Source organism: Talpa europaea (assembly GCF_964194135.1).
Source record: "Talpa europaea genome assembly, chromosome: 12".
In the NCBI taxonomy this organism is placed as follows: domain Eukaryota; kingdom Metazoa; phylum Chordata; class Mammalia; order Eulipotyphla; family Talpidae; genus Talpa; species Talpa europaea.
The window spans coordinates 39,559,841-39,579,126 of NC_140079.1; the positions used below are offsets into that span (position 1 = coordinate 39,559,841).

The following is a 19,286-nucleotide window of genomic DNA, read 5'->3' on the forward strand; positions in this document are numbered from 1 at the left end:
GGTGAGAGGAGTCACTAGAGACAGAGTGGGGAGCACAACAGGCAGAGACACTGAAATACACTGCTGGAGGGGAGCAGTGGGCAAAACAGGAGAGGTCTGCTGTGCATGTGTGTCAGCTCCCTGGCTGGGGATTGAACTCAGGTCGTCATGGCAGTAGTACTGAGACTTAACCTCTAGGCCACCAGGGAGGCCCCACACTGAGACTTCTAATGTGAGGTCAGGTATGGTCGGTTCCCCCTGACCACATGTAAGGAAGACATGTTCTTGCCCCTGAGTAGCTTAAATCTCACTTCAGGATGTAATTGGCTTTTCAACTATATAGAGCCACCTCTCTACGAGGTTAAGTTACAATATTGTCTATCTCAGCTTGAAAATGGTCTTTTACGTATCTGTCCACAGGGCAAAAAACACAGTAGCAGATTTGTGATTGTCACATTATCCTGAAAAGCAGTTGGGTGCACTGACCAGGGGTCAGGCAGCCTGGAGTTGAGTTTGTCACCCCTGCACGCCATCCTGGCGTCTGGGAAGGAGAAGGCACATGCCCTTAACTGAGGCTCGCAGTTGCAGCTGTTCCTTGAGGTGACGTTTAGCGCATATGGACAGCAGTAGCTTCAAATGACTGAGTCAGAGCCATGAATGCTCCTCCCACTTGCCCACCCCAGCTGAGGGCCCACTGCACCTGCACTAGGTACTGTGGCCAGCACTGAGCTCAGCACCAGTGTTGTAGCAATACATCAGATTCTCCCTGCTCCAGGGACTTGAGTTCCTAGAAGATGGTTAAAATCCAACCCTGAGGTTATTATCCCTGAAGCAACATTTCCCAGAAGGCATATGACATCTTTTTAGCTGTTCCTTGCTGAGTGCTACACCACATAAAAGTGATGCTTCCTGCCTAGGCCTCTGATCAGGCCCTCAGTATCACCTGGATTAACTACCTCTGGAGCCCCACACTCTGTATGGCCCAACATCCTTGGTCCCGTCCTAGAAGTTCAGAACATCCCAAATTTGCCAGCTTGCCCACTGAACTGTGTGTGAGAGGGCCATTGAAACATGCTACAGAAACAGGTGAAGCTTAGAGGAGATGGATGGGGTGTCACAGTCCCCAGCCATTGGCCCAGAACTCCAGGCCCAAGAAGTGAAACCCTGATTAAGAAACGTGGGCCTAACCACAGACCAGGTCAGGTGCTGGCATTGTTACCAGCAGGGTTACCACATTCTTAAATCAATGCACGCCTTTTAAAAGACAGTTGCTCATATACTAATATTGTCTTAAGCACATCTCCTTTTTTAATTTTGTTTTTAGTTGTAATTTATGTACCACAGAATTTACCTGTTTAAGATACATAGTTTTTGGTGTTTTTAAGAGTTGTTCAGCTACCACAGCAAATTAATTTTAGAACATTTTCATCACAATACAATGAAGCCCTTTCTTCTTTAGCTCACTCCCCAAAATTCCCCCATCCCTTGGCCTCCACTCACCTGTTTTCTGTCCCTTCAAATTTTCCTGTTTTGGACATTCATAAAAATGGTATTATGCAATATGTGAACCTTTGGTGTCTGGCTTCTTCCACTTAACAAAATATTTTCAAGGTTCATCTATGTCGAAGCATGACTCAGTCCCTTCTATAGCTGAAGTATTAATATTCCACTGTGTGATCAGACCACATGTTTATCCACTCTAGCTGATGGAGATTGAGGTTGTTTCCATGTTTTGGCTGTTATAAATAATGCTGCTGTGAACATTCGGGTATGAGGTTTTTGAGGACATTGTGTTTTGATTCTCTTGAGTATGTACCCAGAAGTAGAATTGTTGGATCAAATAGTAATTGTATGTGTAAACTTCTGTGTGCCTGCCAAATTATTCTTCACAGAGGCTGCACAATTTTATATTTCTACCATCAACATTTGAGAGTTCCAGGTTCTCCACATCCTCACCAACTCTTGTTATATGTTTTTGTCCTTCATTATTATTCTAGTGGGTCTGTAGTGGTATGTGTCTCAGTGTGGGTTTGAATTGCGTTTCCCTGGTAGCCAGTGGTCTCAATGTCTTCTTACGTGCTTCTTGGTCATTTGTGTATCTTCTTTTTTTTTTTTTTTTTTTTTTAAATTTATTTTTATACAAGAGCTGGGGTACAGGCCAGAGATGCAGGAGGATGAGAGGATTCACCAGAGAGAGAGCAGGGAGCCAAATAGGCAGATGGACCGAAATACACTGCTGAGGGGAGCAGTGGGTGAGGAGAGGTCTGCCGCGCCATGTGGGTCTCTCCCTGGCTGGCAGGGAATCGAACCTGCACTGCAGAGGCTGCGGACAGCTTCACAGCACTGTACTCAACCCACTGCGCCACCAGGGAAGCCCCTCCTTGCCCATGTTTTAAGTGAGCTATTTGCCTTCATTGAGCTGTGGGAGTTTGTTTTTTTTTGTTTTGTTTTGTTTTGTTTTGTTTTGTTTTGTTTGTTTGTTTTTTCAGTCTCATCACATATATAACTTGCAAATATTTTCTCCCATTTCTGTGAATTATTTTTTTATTTTCTTGATGGATTTTTTTTTTTTTTTGAAGCACAAAAGCTTTTTATTTTGATGAAGTTCAATTTATATGTTTTTCTCTCTCTATTTGTGCTTTATATCACGTCTGAGAGTCTGTTGCCAAATCCAAGTCACAAAAATTTAACCCTCTATTTTCTTTCAAGAACTTTAGATTTGAGGCTTCTATATCCGTAAATCTTTTTTTTTTTTTTTTAAAGATTTGTTTTATTTATTTATACAAGCACTGGGTACAGTCAGAAGCACGAGAGGGTGAAAGAATTCACCAGAGCCAGAGCGGGGAGCAGAGCAGGCAGAAGGACCGAAGTACACTGCTGAGGGGAGCAGTGGGCGGCAGGAGAGGTCTGCGCGCCATGTGGGACCCTCCTCCGGTGGCCGGGGAGCAGCCGGGGATCGAACCGGCGCTGCAGAGGCAGCGGGCAGCTTCGCAACCCAGCGTTCAACCACTGCGCCACCAGGGAGGCCCAATATCCGTAAATCTTTTTGAGTTAGTGTTTGCAAACAACACAAAAGTTTGCAAACAGCATGATGTAGGCATTCTTTTACATGTGGATTTCCAGCACTATTTTTTGAAAAGACTGCTCTTTCCTTATCGAGCACATAGCTTTTTGTATGTCAATTCCATTTACATCAATTAAAAATACGTTCATTTGCCCAACACAAAAATACATTCTCTGTTTTAGCAGTGGACTTATAATTGGTACCACTTTTCCAGGAGCCACTCTTGTACTGTATGTACCAAAACCCTTCAGAATGTTCTGACTCTCACCCTATGTGTCTTGGTCATGGGACCAGAGACCTTGGTATTCGATTTCTAGAACTCACAGTTACCACAAACTTGATGGTAATAACAGTAGTGACTTTGAAAAACAAACAAACAAAACTGAATTATTCTGTGAGTGTGAGACCCAGTCATAATTGCAGCCAATAAATTCAGAACACCTCCCAGCATATATCTGCAGGTCCAGACCCTGCTCCCTTTTCTGACTCTAAGCTCCCCTGGAAACTTGGCTTCCTATCACTTTGTTTTTGGAGGTAGAACATGCAAGTTAGTTGTTCTCATTGAAAGTTAATGTATCAGGGCTATTTTTAAATTCATGTTGTTTATATTCATATCCTTTGGTTCAACAGTTTCACTTCAGGAATCTACTAGAAAGGCAGATATCAGTCATGGCTTTACTCACAACAGCACACCCTACCCAATGTAAACAACCCAGATGCCCCAAAAGGGGGAGATTAAGGCACACTGTACCATGAATTCTGAACAGATTATCAAAAAATTCTGTTGCAGAGAAATGACAACAAGTATACCAAGGATATAGTAAGCAAAAACATGAGTCTTGATGTGGTATGTGGATGTGATTTCAGTATTTCTTCATTGTGCACAAGAGCATGGAGGTGTGGGAAGCCTTCTGGAGGTAGATTAGTGGTGATGGCTGCACATGATGTGAATGTACTTAATACTGCTGAACTGTGCACTTGAAACTGGTTAGAGTGGTTAATTTTATGTTAAACATGTTTTATACAATTAAAAAGAAATGCAGAGGGTTGAAAGCAGAGGATTAACAATATCACCTCTGGGTGGTGGTTTGCAGTATTCTGTTCTTCCATCACCACTCTGTGAAGATATAACTCTAATTCATAAAGAAGTGGAACTGTTTAAGGATGGGTTTGGGTGGGTGCATGCTAGGGGCAGTGCTGGCTTTGCACAGCCTCCTGGAGCCTATCAGGAGTCCCAGGACAGCCTATCCTGTACCAGCTGGGCCCTATAGGTTTGCGTCTCGGTCTCTTCTTGTCAACCTCGGTGCTGGCTGTCCTATTTTACCACTATTGACCCTGAAGGCCATCGAGGAGGGCACGCTGGAGGAGATCGAAGAGGAGGTCCGGCAGAAGAAATCATCTCGGAAGCGCAAACGAGATAGTGACGCCGGCTCCTCCACCCCGACCACCAGCACCCGCAGCCGAGATAAGGATGATGAGAGCAAGAAGCAGAAGAAACGTGGGCGACCTCCTGCCGAGAAGCTGTCCCCTAACCCTCCCAACCTTACCAAGAAGATGAAGAAGATTGTGGATGCTGTGATCAAGTACAAGGACAGGTAAGCTGAGGGATGGGGTGGGCAGATCTTGGGGGTCCCTGGAGAGGCCTTGCTGGCCTGTGGGCACTGGGCACTGACTTTCCAGCTGCCTGCTTTCATTCAGTCACTCCACAAGGACTGGTTGTATCTATTTCTCAGTGCCCCTGCCCTATGGTACCCATTTCTGAAGAAGAAAGCATACGCGTGGTATCAGCCTTCATGAAGAGGGAACCAAAGGGGTCCTGGGGAGGTGGAGGCAGGGGACTGTTTTCAGGGAAGGTGGCATATGAGAGGAACCCTGAGGAAAGGGGGAGGGCTGGGGATGAGTGCTCCAGCAGAGGCAACTGCAGGTGGAAAAGCCCCAAGAATAGTGGGAACAACAGGGTTAAGGTGCAGGTGGGAAAGTCTTTGCTGGGATGGACACCAGTCCTGTGGCCAGGGGTCTGGTCAGGGGACTGTGGGGCTGGAGCAGAGAGTTGGCATTTTCCATCTCTAGTCTCTCCATCTCACTGCCTTTTCCCTTCACTGTGTGACAAGAAGCCTGGTTGTTTCCCTACGCTATCATGATGAGCTCCGAGGTTGAGAACATAGATCAGACTCCACCCCAGGCATTGGGTTTCCTGCCCTCAGAGTCAAGCTGAGTACTAGACAATGCTTGTCTCCAAGAAGATGTACGTGTTCTGCTGGCACAAGGTGAATTGAGTGAGCTATAGACGGAAGCCAAGGCACAGGGCATGCACTTCACTCAGAATTGGGCTCCTGCTTATTTCTGGTACCTGCTGGTAGCCAGTAGGGCTATCTCGTTCTGAGGAGGGTTATACACCTAGATTTTATAGTAAGTCATGACGCAAGGTGAAGATAGAGGGGAAAATGTCTGAGCGTGAACCCTTGGCATCACTTGTAGATACTCTTACCAAGAGTGAAATTTTGGTGGTGGTGACACTTGTTCTAAATAAGGAATACTACTTGCCCTTTAAAAAGTATCTTTTATGATTAGAAGAGAAACAGCTGCCAAGGAGGAAAAGAGGCAAAATCAACCATTAGAGATCTCCAAAATAATGTAAAATTTCACAAGGGAAAAAGACCAACAGTTATTTAAAATACAGAATTTGAGGCCTCCCTGGTGGCACAGGGGTTCGTCTCAGTGCTATCAAGCTATTGCCAGCCATTGTGGCATGAGTTCGATCCCCAGCCAGGCCACTAACCCACATGGCACAGCAGACCTCTCCTTTCTTGCTCCCCTCAGCAGTGTATTTCAGTAGATCTGCCTCTTCTGCTCCCTACTCTGTCTCTGTTGAATCCTCTCACCCCCTATACCTCTGATCTAGACCCCAGTTCTTGTATGCATAAGTAAAATAAATCTTTAAAAATAATACAGAATTTGCACAAATCCCATGAAAATGATAGACCCTAATTTTTTTTCCTAATGATATTCTTGCAAGGGAAACTTTAAAGAAGACCCTTGAAGATCAGTAAGACAAAAATAATTATACCAAAGTCATACTGATCCTTTGGAAATCCCTATGGAGATGAACCACCTTGTCCCTATCTTATACCACTTGCGTATTTTAATTTGAAATGGATTATAGTCATGCATGTATGAGATGAAAAAAGTTCTGGAAAGCCTAGGAGAAAATCTTCATGGTCTTGAAGTGGGAGTGGACTTCTTCAGCAGGAAACAAGCATTCCTATCTATCAAAGGCTGTATAAATTAGACTTCATTAAACTTAAGAACATCCATGCATTAAAGGACACCCTCATGAAGATAGCAAAAGGTGCCACAGTTTGAAAAGACAATGCAATTTTAAAATGGAGAAAATATATGAAATAGAAACTTCCCAGAAGAGGTGCCCAGTCAACTCAGGATCATTGCAGCAACATCCTGACATCACAGAAACACACAATAAAACAAATGTAAAGCCAAAATGGCCTAGGTTTTGAACCTTAAGTGTTGGCGAGGATGTGGAGCCTCTGAACTTCATATGCTTATTGGCGCACAGCTCTTCAGCAGTGTTATCCAAAGCACAGTGTGCAAACCAACCGGGCCCAGCCATCCTGGTCCTAGTGGTAATTGACACAACTGTGCATATGTCACCCGGGAACTTCCAGGTTGGTGAGACCCACTTTGACAAGAAGACCAACCCTGATGTCACCTAGCTGTGCTCCCAGCCGATACCAGACTCTGGGCAGGATGCCTCAGGAGGAACTGGTGCGTGATCTGTCTTTAACTTCATGTCTTCTTGGAATGGATCATGTCACAGGACTGGGATTTTTCCGCTAGACGGGGAAGGACTATAAGGAGTTATAAGCAGGACAGCAAATGGGTCATTAAAGGAAGCCTGCCACGTGCTGGCATTGAGATTGAAGTGATCTATCCTTGCTCTGGTTCGCTGGTCACAGGGGAAGAGGTCGGCAAGGGACATAGGAGAGATAGTCAGGTTCACTTCGTTGAAAAGTTACCTCGTGGCAGTTGTTTTCAGAGTTGCTTGGGAACAAAGTCGACCTTTTTTAATGGATTTTTTTTTTTTAAATGTTTGTACAAACTGGGGAAACTACAGGGGAAATAACCATATGGTTCACTCTGTTGTAAGATTGGGGACCAGTCCACAGACTACCCTCACTTTTGACACGAACTACAGGTAGGGTTCAGGGGCCCCCCCAAGACCACCCACAATCTTTGTAATTCTCAAGGATTCACAGGAATGGAAGCTGTTAAGTTTCCAGAAGCAAGAGGATACAGAGGAAAATCAGCATGGGAAGAAGCTCATGGGTCAGCATCAAGTTCGTTCCATACACAGAGCTTCCAGTGGCCCTCTCCCCTGGAGTTGCAGACAGCACAGCCTTCCTGGCTGTGTTATGAGACAACACGCACAGAGTTTTGCCAACCAGAAAGGCTCAAGTGTCCAGTTTCCACTGTACCTTGGTACAGACACACCTGACCACTATATGCTGCCCTTGGTCTCCAGTCCTTCTGCGGGCTGAGCTGACACCACGCCACTTAGTACCCTTACCCTAAATTAGTTAAACCATTAGACCCAGGACCCCCAGTTAAACAAGGTACCCTATCAAGGGAAGACACTCCAGGGGCTTAGAAATCCTTCTAAGGAATTGGGGTGATGGCACCTGGGGGTTGAAGGGGCAAGGCCAGACCTCTCTTTGGACCAGGTTAGATTCTTTACCATGTTTGCCTCATAATTGTGACACACCTGGAAGGTTCTGAGGGACCAACTATAGTGGCAAATAAATGGTCACAGCTATGACACAAGAAGAGCACTGGAGTGGGGACAATTGAAGATAGCTTGACATCCCTGCCTTTTCCCAAACTTTCAGTTGCTCATTTCCAGAAGAGAAAATGAAAGATGGATTTTTCTTTAAAAACCATTTGCTGGTCCTACCCTGGTGGCGCAGCGGTTGAGCACTGGGCTGCGAGGCTGCCCCCAGCCTCTGCAGCGCAGGTTCGTTCCCAGGCTGCCGGCAAGGGTCCCCCCAAAAAAACCATTTGTGTTCTATAACTCCACAGTTAAACTCTGTAATTGAGTTAAGCGTGGACTCTGAGGAGAGAATGAGTTGTTACAGCTTGGTTTTTCCTGGATGCCAAAGAATGATGGCAAGGCATTTTCTTGTCTGAATTCAGAGATGGGAACCTGCCTCGCTGAGCAGAATGGCTTGGCACCCCTAAATTGTGCAGCTAGTCTTGAATGGATCTTGGTGAAGAGGCACTTCCCACTGTGGGGCCACAGTAAGAAAAAGCTTGAGAGTCTGCGGTACCACACCACTCATGGGCGCCAGCACGGGCCATCCCAGGGTACACGGTAGCTTCTGGTACCAGTGCCACTTACACAGAGCCTGTGTATAAATGGAACCACGGAAGGAGGAGGAGGGAGTGAGCACCACAGGCTGAGGGGACAGCAGCATGTACAGGGACCCAGAGACTGAGTGTCCTGCATCCAGATGCCTCTGGGGGATAGGCCTACATGCAGGGCTTTGAGATAATTTCTCCTTGGTGGTTGGAGTTTCAAACTGCATTGAGAACCCACCAGTCAGCCACCAGAATCAACACCAGAATTATGAAGTTAACTGGGAAGTAGGACATTTTTACTTTAAAATCTAAACCTGCTTGTAAGTCAGGGCAGACTCTGGTCAAGTTGGGACCTTGTCTTAGGCCTTTGTGTGGTGCCCATTGGAGTCTTCATCCCTTGCTCCTTCAGAAGGAGTTAGCTGCTGGTGACTGAGGCATTCAGGCAGCATCACCAAAATGCTCGGGGCACATCCTTTGGTACCTTTGGGAAGGTTTCAGTGCAGGGTGTATGCTGTAAGGCACTGCCTCAGCAGACAGAGGACTCCCCTCTCCCCCAAAAGAGCCACCTTGGGTACTCTTTAGGTTGGAGTATGGTGCTCAGCCATTCACAGCTGCAAGGCAGACTCCTTTCTGCTATGAAGACCATTTTGAGGTGTTAACATCTCCTGAACTTGATGACCATGCCAAGATCACAGAATAGGTCACTTGTTTCTTGGGAACACTAGACCAGATGGCCAGAAAGATGGTGCTATATCCAGACCAAACAGGTTAACCTCCCCAGGGCTCCTAAGCCCAACAAACAGGCCCTCTGTGTCCCCCAGCCCTTTGCCCTGCCAGAAGGCAGCAGCTCTGTAACACCAGAACTTGAATGTCAGAGAGACTGGGTTCAACCTTTATTTTCCAAGCACCTTCCGAAGTACAGGCCCCTACATGGGGTTGTGGAGACCCCACAGACCCCACAGCCCAAGAAATAACATGGGCTGTGCACGTGGCCCCATGAACAGTCCCAAGTTCACTGTGGGTAAAGGAGGGTTCTGGCCACGTCTCAGTCTCAGGTTTTCCCGGACTGGCAGTCACTGCCCTAAGCAGTGCTGTCCCAATGCTCTTGCATTAGCCCTGTACCTCCTCAGTCAGAAAGCAGGTGTCTCTTCAGAGTTGAAAGGTGGTTCCTTGATTTGCAAGAAAAAGAGGAACAGTATAACAAGCCCCAAGGAAGGTTGTTAGGCTAAAGTATTCTCCAAAAGAGGCCACCACGGGTGACTCCAAGCCCCTGAGGTCCCAGAAGTGATGGCTGAGACAGTGAGTGGGTAGATCTGGGACAGGGAGACTTCAGGGTTCAACAGACTAAGGCTTTGGTGTCCCTGGGAATGGTTATGCTCCGGGAGAAGACATGGAGGCGGGATATCTTGGGAAAAGTGCTGGTTCCCTTCTTCAACATCAGGGCCAATCAGAGCCTGAAGGTGGGCAAGGACCAAACTGAGAGCCCAGTGGGGCTCATTGAGCTGTGCAGAGATTCTGAGCCCACCACAGCCTTTGCTGGAAGAAACTCCACCTGCCCTGTTATTTCCGTCCCTAGGCTTTTCTCCCTGATGGTGATCTCCATGGTGGAACCACTTCATGCCAAGAAAAAGAAAACAGGGCAACTAGTTTAGAAGGATCTGAAAACTAGAATTACATAAAAGCTTTAAACATACCTGGCCTCTGGAAACAAGTAGATGGGGTGATCAGGTCACAACTTCACCCCCACACTGCTGCCTCTATCAGAGGCCCATGAGAGAGCCTTCTAGAGTGCTCAGAGTATTGCTGCAAGCATTTCCCTGCTGTGCCAAGGAAAAGCAAAAATGTGTCTATGAAAATAGAAGATAATCAATAGGTAAAACAGGAGGTATAAAATGGAAAGTTCTACATGGCTTAAAAACAAGAAGGAAGAGGAAAAGACGGATTAAAAAGTCCAGTCAAGCCTATGAGAAATCACACACCAAAAAAGAAAGGTAATGTTTAAAATAAAGCCAAGAGGGCCTCCCTGATGGTGCAAAGGGTTGTCTTAGCACTGTGAAGCTATCAGCAGCCACTGCAGTGTGAGTTCGATTCCTAGCCAGGGAGCTGCCCACATGGCGCAGCAGACCTCTCCTGTCTCACCTGCTGCTCCCCTCAGCAGTGTATTTCAGTCAGCCCACCTATTCTGCTCCCCACTGTCCCTGTTGAATCCTCTCACCCCCCACGCCTCTGGCCTATACAGTTCTTGTGTGCATAAGTAGATAAAGATAACTCTTTTATAAAATAAAGTCAAGAGATACCTAGATAAAAGAATAGAAAGATGAATTGAGAAGTCTACAAGGTGAAACTAGCTAAAAAAAAAATCAGTTAAATTTAGAAGTTTGCAGGAATGAAGAATGAATTGGTGTGCAGGGAAAAGGCCCTCTCAGCCCTGTACCCCTCAACTTGTCCTGTTCCTCAATGTAGACCAGAGGATCCCTAGTGTCTTCCGATCCCTTTGTGGTATCCTGTGGTCCTTGTCATTTACGGGGCTTGAGGCCTCATCTACATGGAGCTGCAGTAGTAACAACAGGACACAGTGATTCAGAAAGGCAGCACACAGCCCCCCAGGGTGCCTTGGGCCTGTCTATGCTTGTATGGCCAACCCTGCCACCTCTGGCAGAAACCTGGTGGGGACCAACCTTGCTTTGCCTATTATTTGCATCTTCTCTCTGGTCCTGAGAAATGTTCTTTGCATTGTCACAAATGGATCATGGGTGTTCTGTCCTTTGTCCTCCTGGTTACCCATGGTTAATGTATTCTGAGCACCTGCCACTTTTTTTTTTTTTTAAGTTTTTTTAATAAATCTTCATCTTTTATCTTTTTAAAAGATTTGTTTATTTATGCATACAAGAATTAGGGTACAGGCCAGAAGTGTGGTGGGGAGGTGAGAGCATCCACCAGAGACAGAGTGGGGAGCAGAACATCTACTCAACATTTGAGTAGATGCAGATCTATTCAAATACACTGCTGAGGGGCGCTTTGAGCAAAGCAGGAGAGGTCTGCTGTGCCATGTTGGTAGCTCCCTGGCCTGGGTTCAAACTCACCATCAAGGTGGTAGCACTGAGACCAGGGAGGCCTGCACCTGCCACATTAGAGCTCACCTGGGAGCATGCTGGATGGTGATCCAGTTTGTGTCCCTTGCTCTGTGACCCTGGGCCCTGTGACCCTGGGCCAGGCATCTCTCCACCTGTTTTCCAAAGCTCAGCATCTTGTTTCCAAAATGAATTATCTAAAGAGGGGATGTCAGGCTTTCTTAAAAATGAGATTTGAATTTCATTGTTTAACTGTTGAGAAATATGGGTCTCCAGATGTGTCATTGGCTCATTTGAGTCTATCAACTCTTGGGAAATGTTGGCGCATTGGACATCTGATGGTTGCTCTGTGTGCAGACCTTGCTATGAAGGGTCCCCACCCTCCCTCTACTGGAATAGTGCAACACACAGAGTCTCCTGCCCACTTTCACTGGTGAATTTCCTTTCACTCATGTGACTGTTGTAATTTTTTCTATAACCACAGAGACATAAATGCAATGCTTTTATTGACCTTGTAGGAGTGGATACCCAGTAGATTTCAGAGGTTTCTAGTAAATATTAATGAGTGAAAATGTGTTTACACCAGATTTCTTTCTTCTTTTATCCCCAGATTTTTTTGACTTTGTAACATAAAAAAATTGAACCTAAGAAGTAATTTTGTACTGATAAAGTACATCTTTGAAAGCATTGTATTATGTCATTTTCAAATTTTCTTTATAGAGTACTTTCTGAGATTCTGTTTCAGACAAATGTTCTTGCTAGATCACTTTTGAACATCCTGAGCAACTCATACCAAGGATTCACTGATTGAGAGTCAAAGTAGCACTGGTCCCAGTGCTAAATGATGCCATAGAGAGATGTCACAGGAAGATGGTCTGAACTAGACAGTAAGGAGGAGCCTGGCTGAATGATAGGGAAGGTTCTATCCTGGCAGATCAGGGCCACCACATACTTATTGGCAAGTAGAATCGAGCTCAGGCACCATCCTCACTTGATTGCTTGTGCCTGCCTAAGGCCTTAGGAGCTCAGTAGATAATCCTGTGATCCAATTACAGTGTCTGCCTGGGTCAGAGAATCAGGAAGGAAGGACACCAGGCAGTGTGCTACTGTTCCTGGTAGATATTCTTTCTGTTATGATTCATACCAGCAAATGAAATCCACAAATCAGTAAAATAAATATGGCCCATCACCTCATGTTATGTGTAGCGTGTGTATGTGTAGCCTGTGAATTAAGAATGGTTTAAGGTGATTTCAAGAAAAAAGAAAAATTATTTTATGACAAAAATTAAGTGAAATGTAAACCTTATTGTTTATAAGCATAGTTTTATTGGAACACAGCCAAAGCCCACCCACCTACATGTGACCTGTGGCCAGTTTCATGCAGCTGCAGAGTTGAATGGTTGGGACTAGGACAGAAGAGTCCACAAGACCTGAAACAAATTACACTGACTATTTACAGAAAACATTTGATGACCCTTGATTTAGTGTATAGAAAAGGAGTGGGAAGATGCCTGACGTAGCTTAGGGAACCTGACTGCATGAATCCTGCCTGCTGCCAATTTTCTGTGTGTCTGTAGAGGGCTCTCAGAACTTACCTGGTGTCACCATTTGTTTAGAAAGAGATGTGGGTGGATGACCCCTTAGATGGTGAGTCCATGGTTCTGTCCTGTCAGGGAACTGTTGGTCTCTTATTTTCTTTTTTAAGATTTATTATATTTATGCATACAAGAGATGGGATGTAGGCCAGAGATGTTGGGGGTGTGGGGTGAGAGGCTTCACTAGAGACGGAATGGGGCACAGAACAGGCAGATCCACTGAAATACACTACTGAGGGGAGCAGCAGGCCAAACAGGAGAGGTCTGCTGCACCATGTGGGTTAGCTCCCTGGACAGGGATCGAACTCGCGCTGCAGTGGCTGCTGATAACTTTATAGTGCTGAGACTTAACCCCTTGTGCCACCAGGGAGACCCTGGTCTCTTATTTTCTTGGTTCCTTTTCCAAGCATTGTAGTTTTGTTTTAAGGACAAACCTAGTAATGTTCTCAGAGGGATATGTTAATTTGGACTTTTTGGCTCTAAATACCAGGAACCTAGTTCTGAGTCCGTGGGGCAGAATAGGGATTTCTTTGGCTTGGTGCCCATGAGGGAATTAGTGAAGACTACCTCTTGGGACCCAGAATCTTCTGGCATCACCCCACCCCTACCCCCGTATTCACACACACACTGAACCACAGCTCAGGAGCTCACGCGCACACACACACACACACACACACATTTTCTTTGGCTTGAGGGAATTAGTGAAGACTACCTCTTGGAACCCAGAATCTTATGTCATCACCCCACCCCTACCCCCGTATTCTCACACACACACACACACACTGAACCACAGCTCAGGGCTCTGTGCTTATTGCCTTATAGCCTGAGAGAAAAGCAAAAGCAACCTCTTTTTCACCAGCTCCTGGTAGAAAGTCCTAGGGGAAGACGGATTGGCTGGGTAGTGTCCCAGACTGGCCTAGAGCAGTTACTGAGACCAGAGGGTGCTGTGCTTGTTCCCAGTGAAGTGGAACACCATGACAAGTCTACCTGTAATACTGAGGTCAAGAGGATTGGGGGGAGGGCCTCCCTGGTGGTGCAGGGGTTAAAGACACAACCTATGAAGCTATCCACAGCCACTGCAGCACGTGTTCAATCCCTAGCCAGCCAGGGAACTACCCACATGGCACAGCTGTTCTTTCCTGACTCACCCGTTGCTCGCCCATGTATTTCCATCCATCTGCCTGTTCTGTTCCCCACTCTGCTCTGGTGAATCCTCTCACCCCACCCCCGCACCTCTGGCCTGTACCCCAGTTCTTGTATGCATAAATAAATAAATCTTGTATAAAAAAAAAGATTGGGGAGCTAGGTGAGAAGACTCTTAGCCCCAAATTTGACTCTCTAGGGACATCCTCAGAAGTCCCTTAGCACTTTGGCAACTAAAATCTTATGGCAGTAACTTCCAAGAAGTCTTCACTGTCTAAAAGGGTGATTTAAAGGTCCTCTGTGGTCCTGGCCCCTTGTCCCTCCCTTGTGTGTTCCCAGGTCCAGGTCACCCATTCTCAAAGATACGACACCAGAGAATTGTCAGGCTAGACTGAAGTGTGGGGCTGCCCTGGTCTGTTGCTTCCTTTTTGCTTTGTCAGACAATTTCTTACCTATCCTTATCTTCCCCAGAGGAGAGAGAGTTTTATTATTACAAAATGCCCCCCTGTATTACAGCACTAGGATCCCATTTTCTGAGCTCCCTCCCTCCTGCCATGCACCCCTGAGTCTGGACACCAGTGTGGATGCCACAGATGAGCTTGGGTATGGCCCACCCGGCATGTGAGCCAGGATTTTTGAGTCTGAAACATATTTCGAGGACCACCCTTGGCATTTCTAAAAGCCCACATAGATAGAGATTCCAGAATCCTCTGTCTGTGTGGGAGATCATTGAATCAGGAAACTTGTGTTGTTTTGTGCTGTGGCTGTGCATCCTGGAGCAGAGTATAAAATGTCGTGTTTGCTGTGTTATGTGGTTGAAAGTATACAGTGATACTGTCAGATGAGGAGGAGGGTTCTTTGCTTTGGAGGTTCCATTACAAACAACAGCATTGCAGATCTAGGCTCTGAACTTTAAGGCCCAGAGCAGAGTTGACCTTTGCTCCCTCTCTCTAAGTCCAGTTACTGAAAGTGGAGCTGTGGATGTGTTTGCTCCCTGTTCTCATTTTTAGTTTATCTGAATAAATTCTAGTTGTCTGGCCATACCTGCCCCTCCAACCTATTCATGAACAAGGAGGCCTGTGCCTCCAGGACTCCCAGACAGAATAATGGCTTCGAGGGGGCATACCCTTCCTTATATGTAACCAGCTGGACCTGTGCAGGGCACGTTGTGGCTGAAAAGACAGCCTGCAAGGAAAGGAAGGGGCTGGAACTTACTGAGCGCAGGTGCCCCACTGACACTGGGACAGGGTAGCCTAGAGGGCAGAGCTTGAGGCAGCTGTGTCTGGGCTTGAGGGGCCCCAGCTTCTTGACAAGTTTCTTCATTGTGCCAAGTACAGTTGCAGTTTAGTGAGAATGTGCATGTCAGACAATGACTGGATGATGGTGTATGTCCAAGGCAGGTAAGGTACAGGGACTGGTTCCTATCTCTCAGGCAGCCCCGTGGGGTGGGAGGAGTATCAGGGCCTAGTGAGCACAGAAATACCAATTGAGGGAAGACTGCCTGAGCCCTAGCTGGGAACCGCCTCAGGCAGGCGGTGCTGGCCAGGCTGCTCCCTGACATTGTGAAATCGGGCATCCGAAGACAAAATCTGAAAATCAGTCATATCGCTCCTGTCTTCCAAAATAGTAGACGTAGATGAGAACACAGTCCATTCAGGAGACTTGGGGAAATAGTGGCAGGCCAGTCTGTCCTTCAAGAATTCTTGGGCTGGGGAGGCAGGGACTGGGAGAGGGAGGCAAGCAGCAGTGCTGGTAGGAGGTTGAGGTTGCTGAAGGGGCTCAGCCCAGTGGCAGCACTGAGACCCAATAGACTGTCCTTGAGACTTGAGCTTCAGTTTTGCTTCAGTGTGAAGAAGGCAGGAAGAATGCCACGGTCAGCTGTTTTGCACTGTCTCATCTCCTAGGTCTGACTTTGAAAAGCCTGAGCTGTGAAGAAGTCAAGACACTGGGTCAGACATTTTGGCAACAGAGCCTAGATGAGACCATGAGAGTTGGGGACCTGAGTAAAGAAGGGGAATTTGTAGAGCAGGGTCATGACCAGGTCACAGTTCCCTGGAGGGACAGGCACATTGGGCCGCTGCCGCCCCACTGAGGGATCTCCTGAGGCAGGCCAGGTTCCCCGAGACAGAATACCCCTTCTGGAGGTGAGCAGGCAGAAGGGGGAACTACAAGGATTGGTGACTTTTAGTCCTTGAAGCACCCACTCCTCAGGCAGTGCCCTGCCCGGGCCACCCCAGCTAGCAGGCCCAAGGACTGATGTCACCCTGAGCTTCTGTCCCTGGCGCAGCTCCAGGTTCAGGTGTAGCATGATAGTTACAGGCTTCTCCAAAAGTGCCATCTAGAGACTGTGCATTAGGGCCATTTGCATCTCATGCTGCGCTATGGCACCTTTCCTTGGCTTCCTGTAGCAGATAAGCACTTCCTTGGAGGAAAGCACTGGAAGACAACTTGTCTTCTCTTAGCATCTTGATACGGACATGGTATCTTTCCTTCTCAGGTTTTGGGAAATTCTCTGAAGTTCACTGTTCATAAGTGCCACCTGTGGGACACACAAAACCAAACTTGTGAAACTGGCCTCTGGAAACAGTGCTCCCAATACAAACTGATTTTGTGTCATAGATAATCATGGTTTGACCTGTCTTCCCCAAACAGGCACAGGGGCATTGAGTGAGTGCAGAACCTCGGTTCACATCAGCATCCCTGTCTCTCTGAGCTTGGTTGCCTCTGAGAAACCAAGAGCTCACAAGACAATGCATGTACAGGAAGTAACTCCTAAGTCTGCCTTACATTTCTCCCTGACCTCAAACAAGGGGGATGACTCTGCAAAGGGTAGGGGTTCCCTGGTGGTCAGTGCCCATGAGTAATGCCCACTGTGTCCCTCCTTACAGCAGCAGTGGACGGCAGCTCAGTGAGGTGTTCATCCAGCTGCCCTCCCGCAAGGAGCTGCCCGAGTACTATGAGCTTATTCGCAAGCCTGTGGACTTCAAGAAGATAAAGGTAACCCCAGTGTAGTGTGGGGGCGCTCAGCAGGGAGGCAGTACTCACTTTACTTTGAGGGAATCTGACTCAGGATCCACAGGCCTCTATACAGGAAGAGGAGCACATCTTTGGGCCATCTGGTCATTGGCTCTTGGGGGTCCTCCTGGCCTGAGGGTCCCAGTGGACCGTGTTGGGGGGAGTCCTGAGCATGTGCAGCAGGTGGCCAGCATTCAGGGCTCCTTCAAGGTTATCCATAGCCATGGCTCTTGTGTTCAGTGGGCCTGGGCTTCCACATCTGTATTGAGGAGCCCAGAGATTCAGCTGTGATCTGGTTGGGCAGAGGGACGCCCAGCTCCTGGATCCCTGGGCACGAGATGGGATCCCCAAGGAAGACCTTTTCTCCCCTCACTTGCAGGAGCGCATCCGAAACCACAAGTACCGCAGTCTCAATGACCTGGAGAAGGACGTCATGCTGCTGTGCCAGAATGCACAGACCTTCAACCTGGAGGGCTCCCTGGTGAGGAGGCACCTGGGCAGGGAGGGTTGGGTCCACCCCCAGTTTTTGCCACCTTTGCAGCAGAGTTCCAAGCAACATGCTCCTTGTTGCTCCTCAGTTGTTTTCAACTGAGGAAATGCACTCAGCCCACACCCCCAGGATGGTCCTGTAAGCAATTTAGTGATTATCTTGAAATTTCATTTGACTTTTTTAGGGGACTTCCTTGAAAGGAATCCTGTGGATGTGTCACATCCACACAGCCTCCATTTTGCAATTTCCAGCGTGTTTAAAATCGGTTCCTCCAATCATGAGTTAGAGGGCATGCTGGCTTCAGCAAGGGCTGTCATTTCTAACTTACTGCAAACCTCAGAGCCTTGAAAAGTGGGTATTTCCTGTGATTCTTCAAAGGAAGGGAGGAACCCCCAGAAATATCCCTACACTAACACATCTGACTCTGTTCGGGACTGTTCCATAGCACCAGTTGCCAAAGGGTTGCTGCAATGTCCTGACCAGGATTGGGATTGAGCAGGGTGGGCACCCACCATTGGGCCAGGCCCACTCAAGCCCCACATGTTTTGGCCCAGATCTACGAAGATTCCATTGTTCTACAGTCAGTATTCACAAGCGTCCGGCAGAAAATTGAGAAGGAGGATGACAGTGAAGGCGAGGAAAGCGAAGAGGAGGAGGAGGGCGAGGAGGAAGGCTCGGAGTCTGAATGTGAGTCCTGGGGTAGGCAGCTTGGCTTGGGCTGACACCTGCAGCCCATCTGTAGGAGAGGGTGTCGAGGCTCAGTGTTGAAGACCGAGCCCACTGCCCTGAGACCCCAACTGACCCAGCTCCCACGAGATGCTGTGCTCTTCCAAGCTTACTTCTTCTTTCTGTGCTTTAATCTTGCTGGTCTCCATCCCAGCCCGCTCAGTCAAAGTCAAGATCAAGCTTGGCCGGAAGGAAAAGGCTCAGGATCGGCTGAAAGGGGGCCGGCGGCGGCCAAGTCGTGGGTCCAGGGCCAAGCCGGTGGTAAGCGACGATGACAGTGAGGAGGAACAGGAGGAGGTGAGGTGCTGGGGGCCCGGGCAGGGTTGGGGGGCAGGTGTTCGGTGGCAGCAGGTTGTTGGAGGTCTGTCCCCATCTCAGATCCTGGACCCTGGTAACACAACCCTGTATGGGTAGGTGCTCTAACACCCCTCTGCAGATGGGAAAACTGAAGTTCAGCATTACCTGGCAGAGCCGCCACTTAAGGCCAAGTTCAGGTGAAAATAGGACTGAAATGCTTGGCATCTGAGAGATGGAACACATGTCCCACCCTGCTCCTACCACATCAACCTACCAAACTGCCCACTGGGATTGGAGATGCCACCAAACTGTCTCTGTACCCTCTCTGTACCCTTCCTGTAACTTACGGGTCTGTGCCACTGAACCAAAAATCCCAGTCTGCAGAGACCAAACTTATGAGGAGCAGGCACACGACCACTCCATTTTGTCATTGCTGATTTTCTGGTCATCATTTGTAATAGCAGCAAAAACAGCGTGCCTCGGAATAAATCTGACCAAAGACATACATGATCTTGTAGGGACATTAAAGCTCC

At 47.5% G+C, this 19,286-nt stretch overlaps 1 protein-coding gene across 1 annotated transcript in view; it reads left to right on the top strand.

The window, feature by feature from the left end:
* The window catches only part of SMARCA4 (SWI/SNF related BAF chromatin remodeling complex subunit ATPase 4), a gene marked incomplete at both ends in the record, with an annotated part of 72,947 nt that overhangs the window by 53,129 nt on the left and 532 nt on the right, over window positions 1-19,286 (top strand). The window contains 5 exons of the mRNA XM_084249964.1: window positions 4,315-4,638; window positions 17,114-17,222; window positions 17,620-17,721; window positions 18,285-18,417; window positions 18,611-18,753. Coding sequence (XP_084106090.1) covers window positions 4,315-4,638; window positions 17,114-17,222; window positions 17,620-17,721; window positions 18,285-18,417; window positions 18,611-18,753 — 811 coding nt within the window. The remainder of the gene's footprint in view (window positions 1-4,314; window positions 4,639-17,113; window positions 17,223-17,619; window positions 17,722-18,284; window positions 18,418-18,610; window positions 18,754-19,286) is intronic.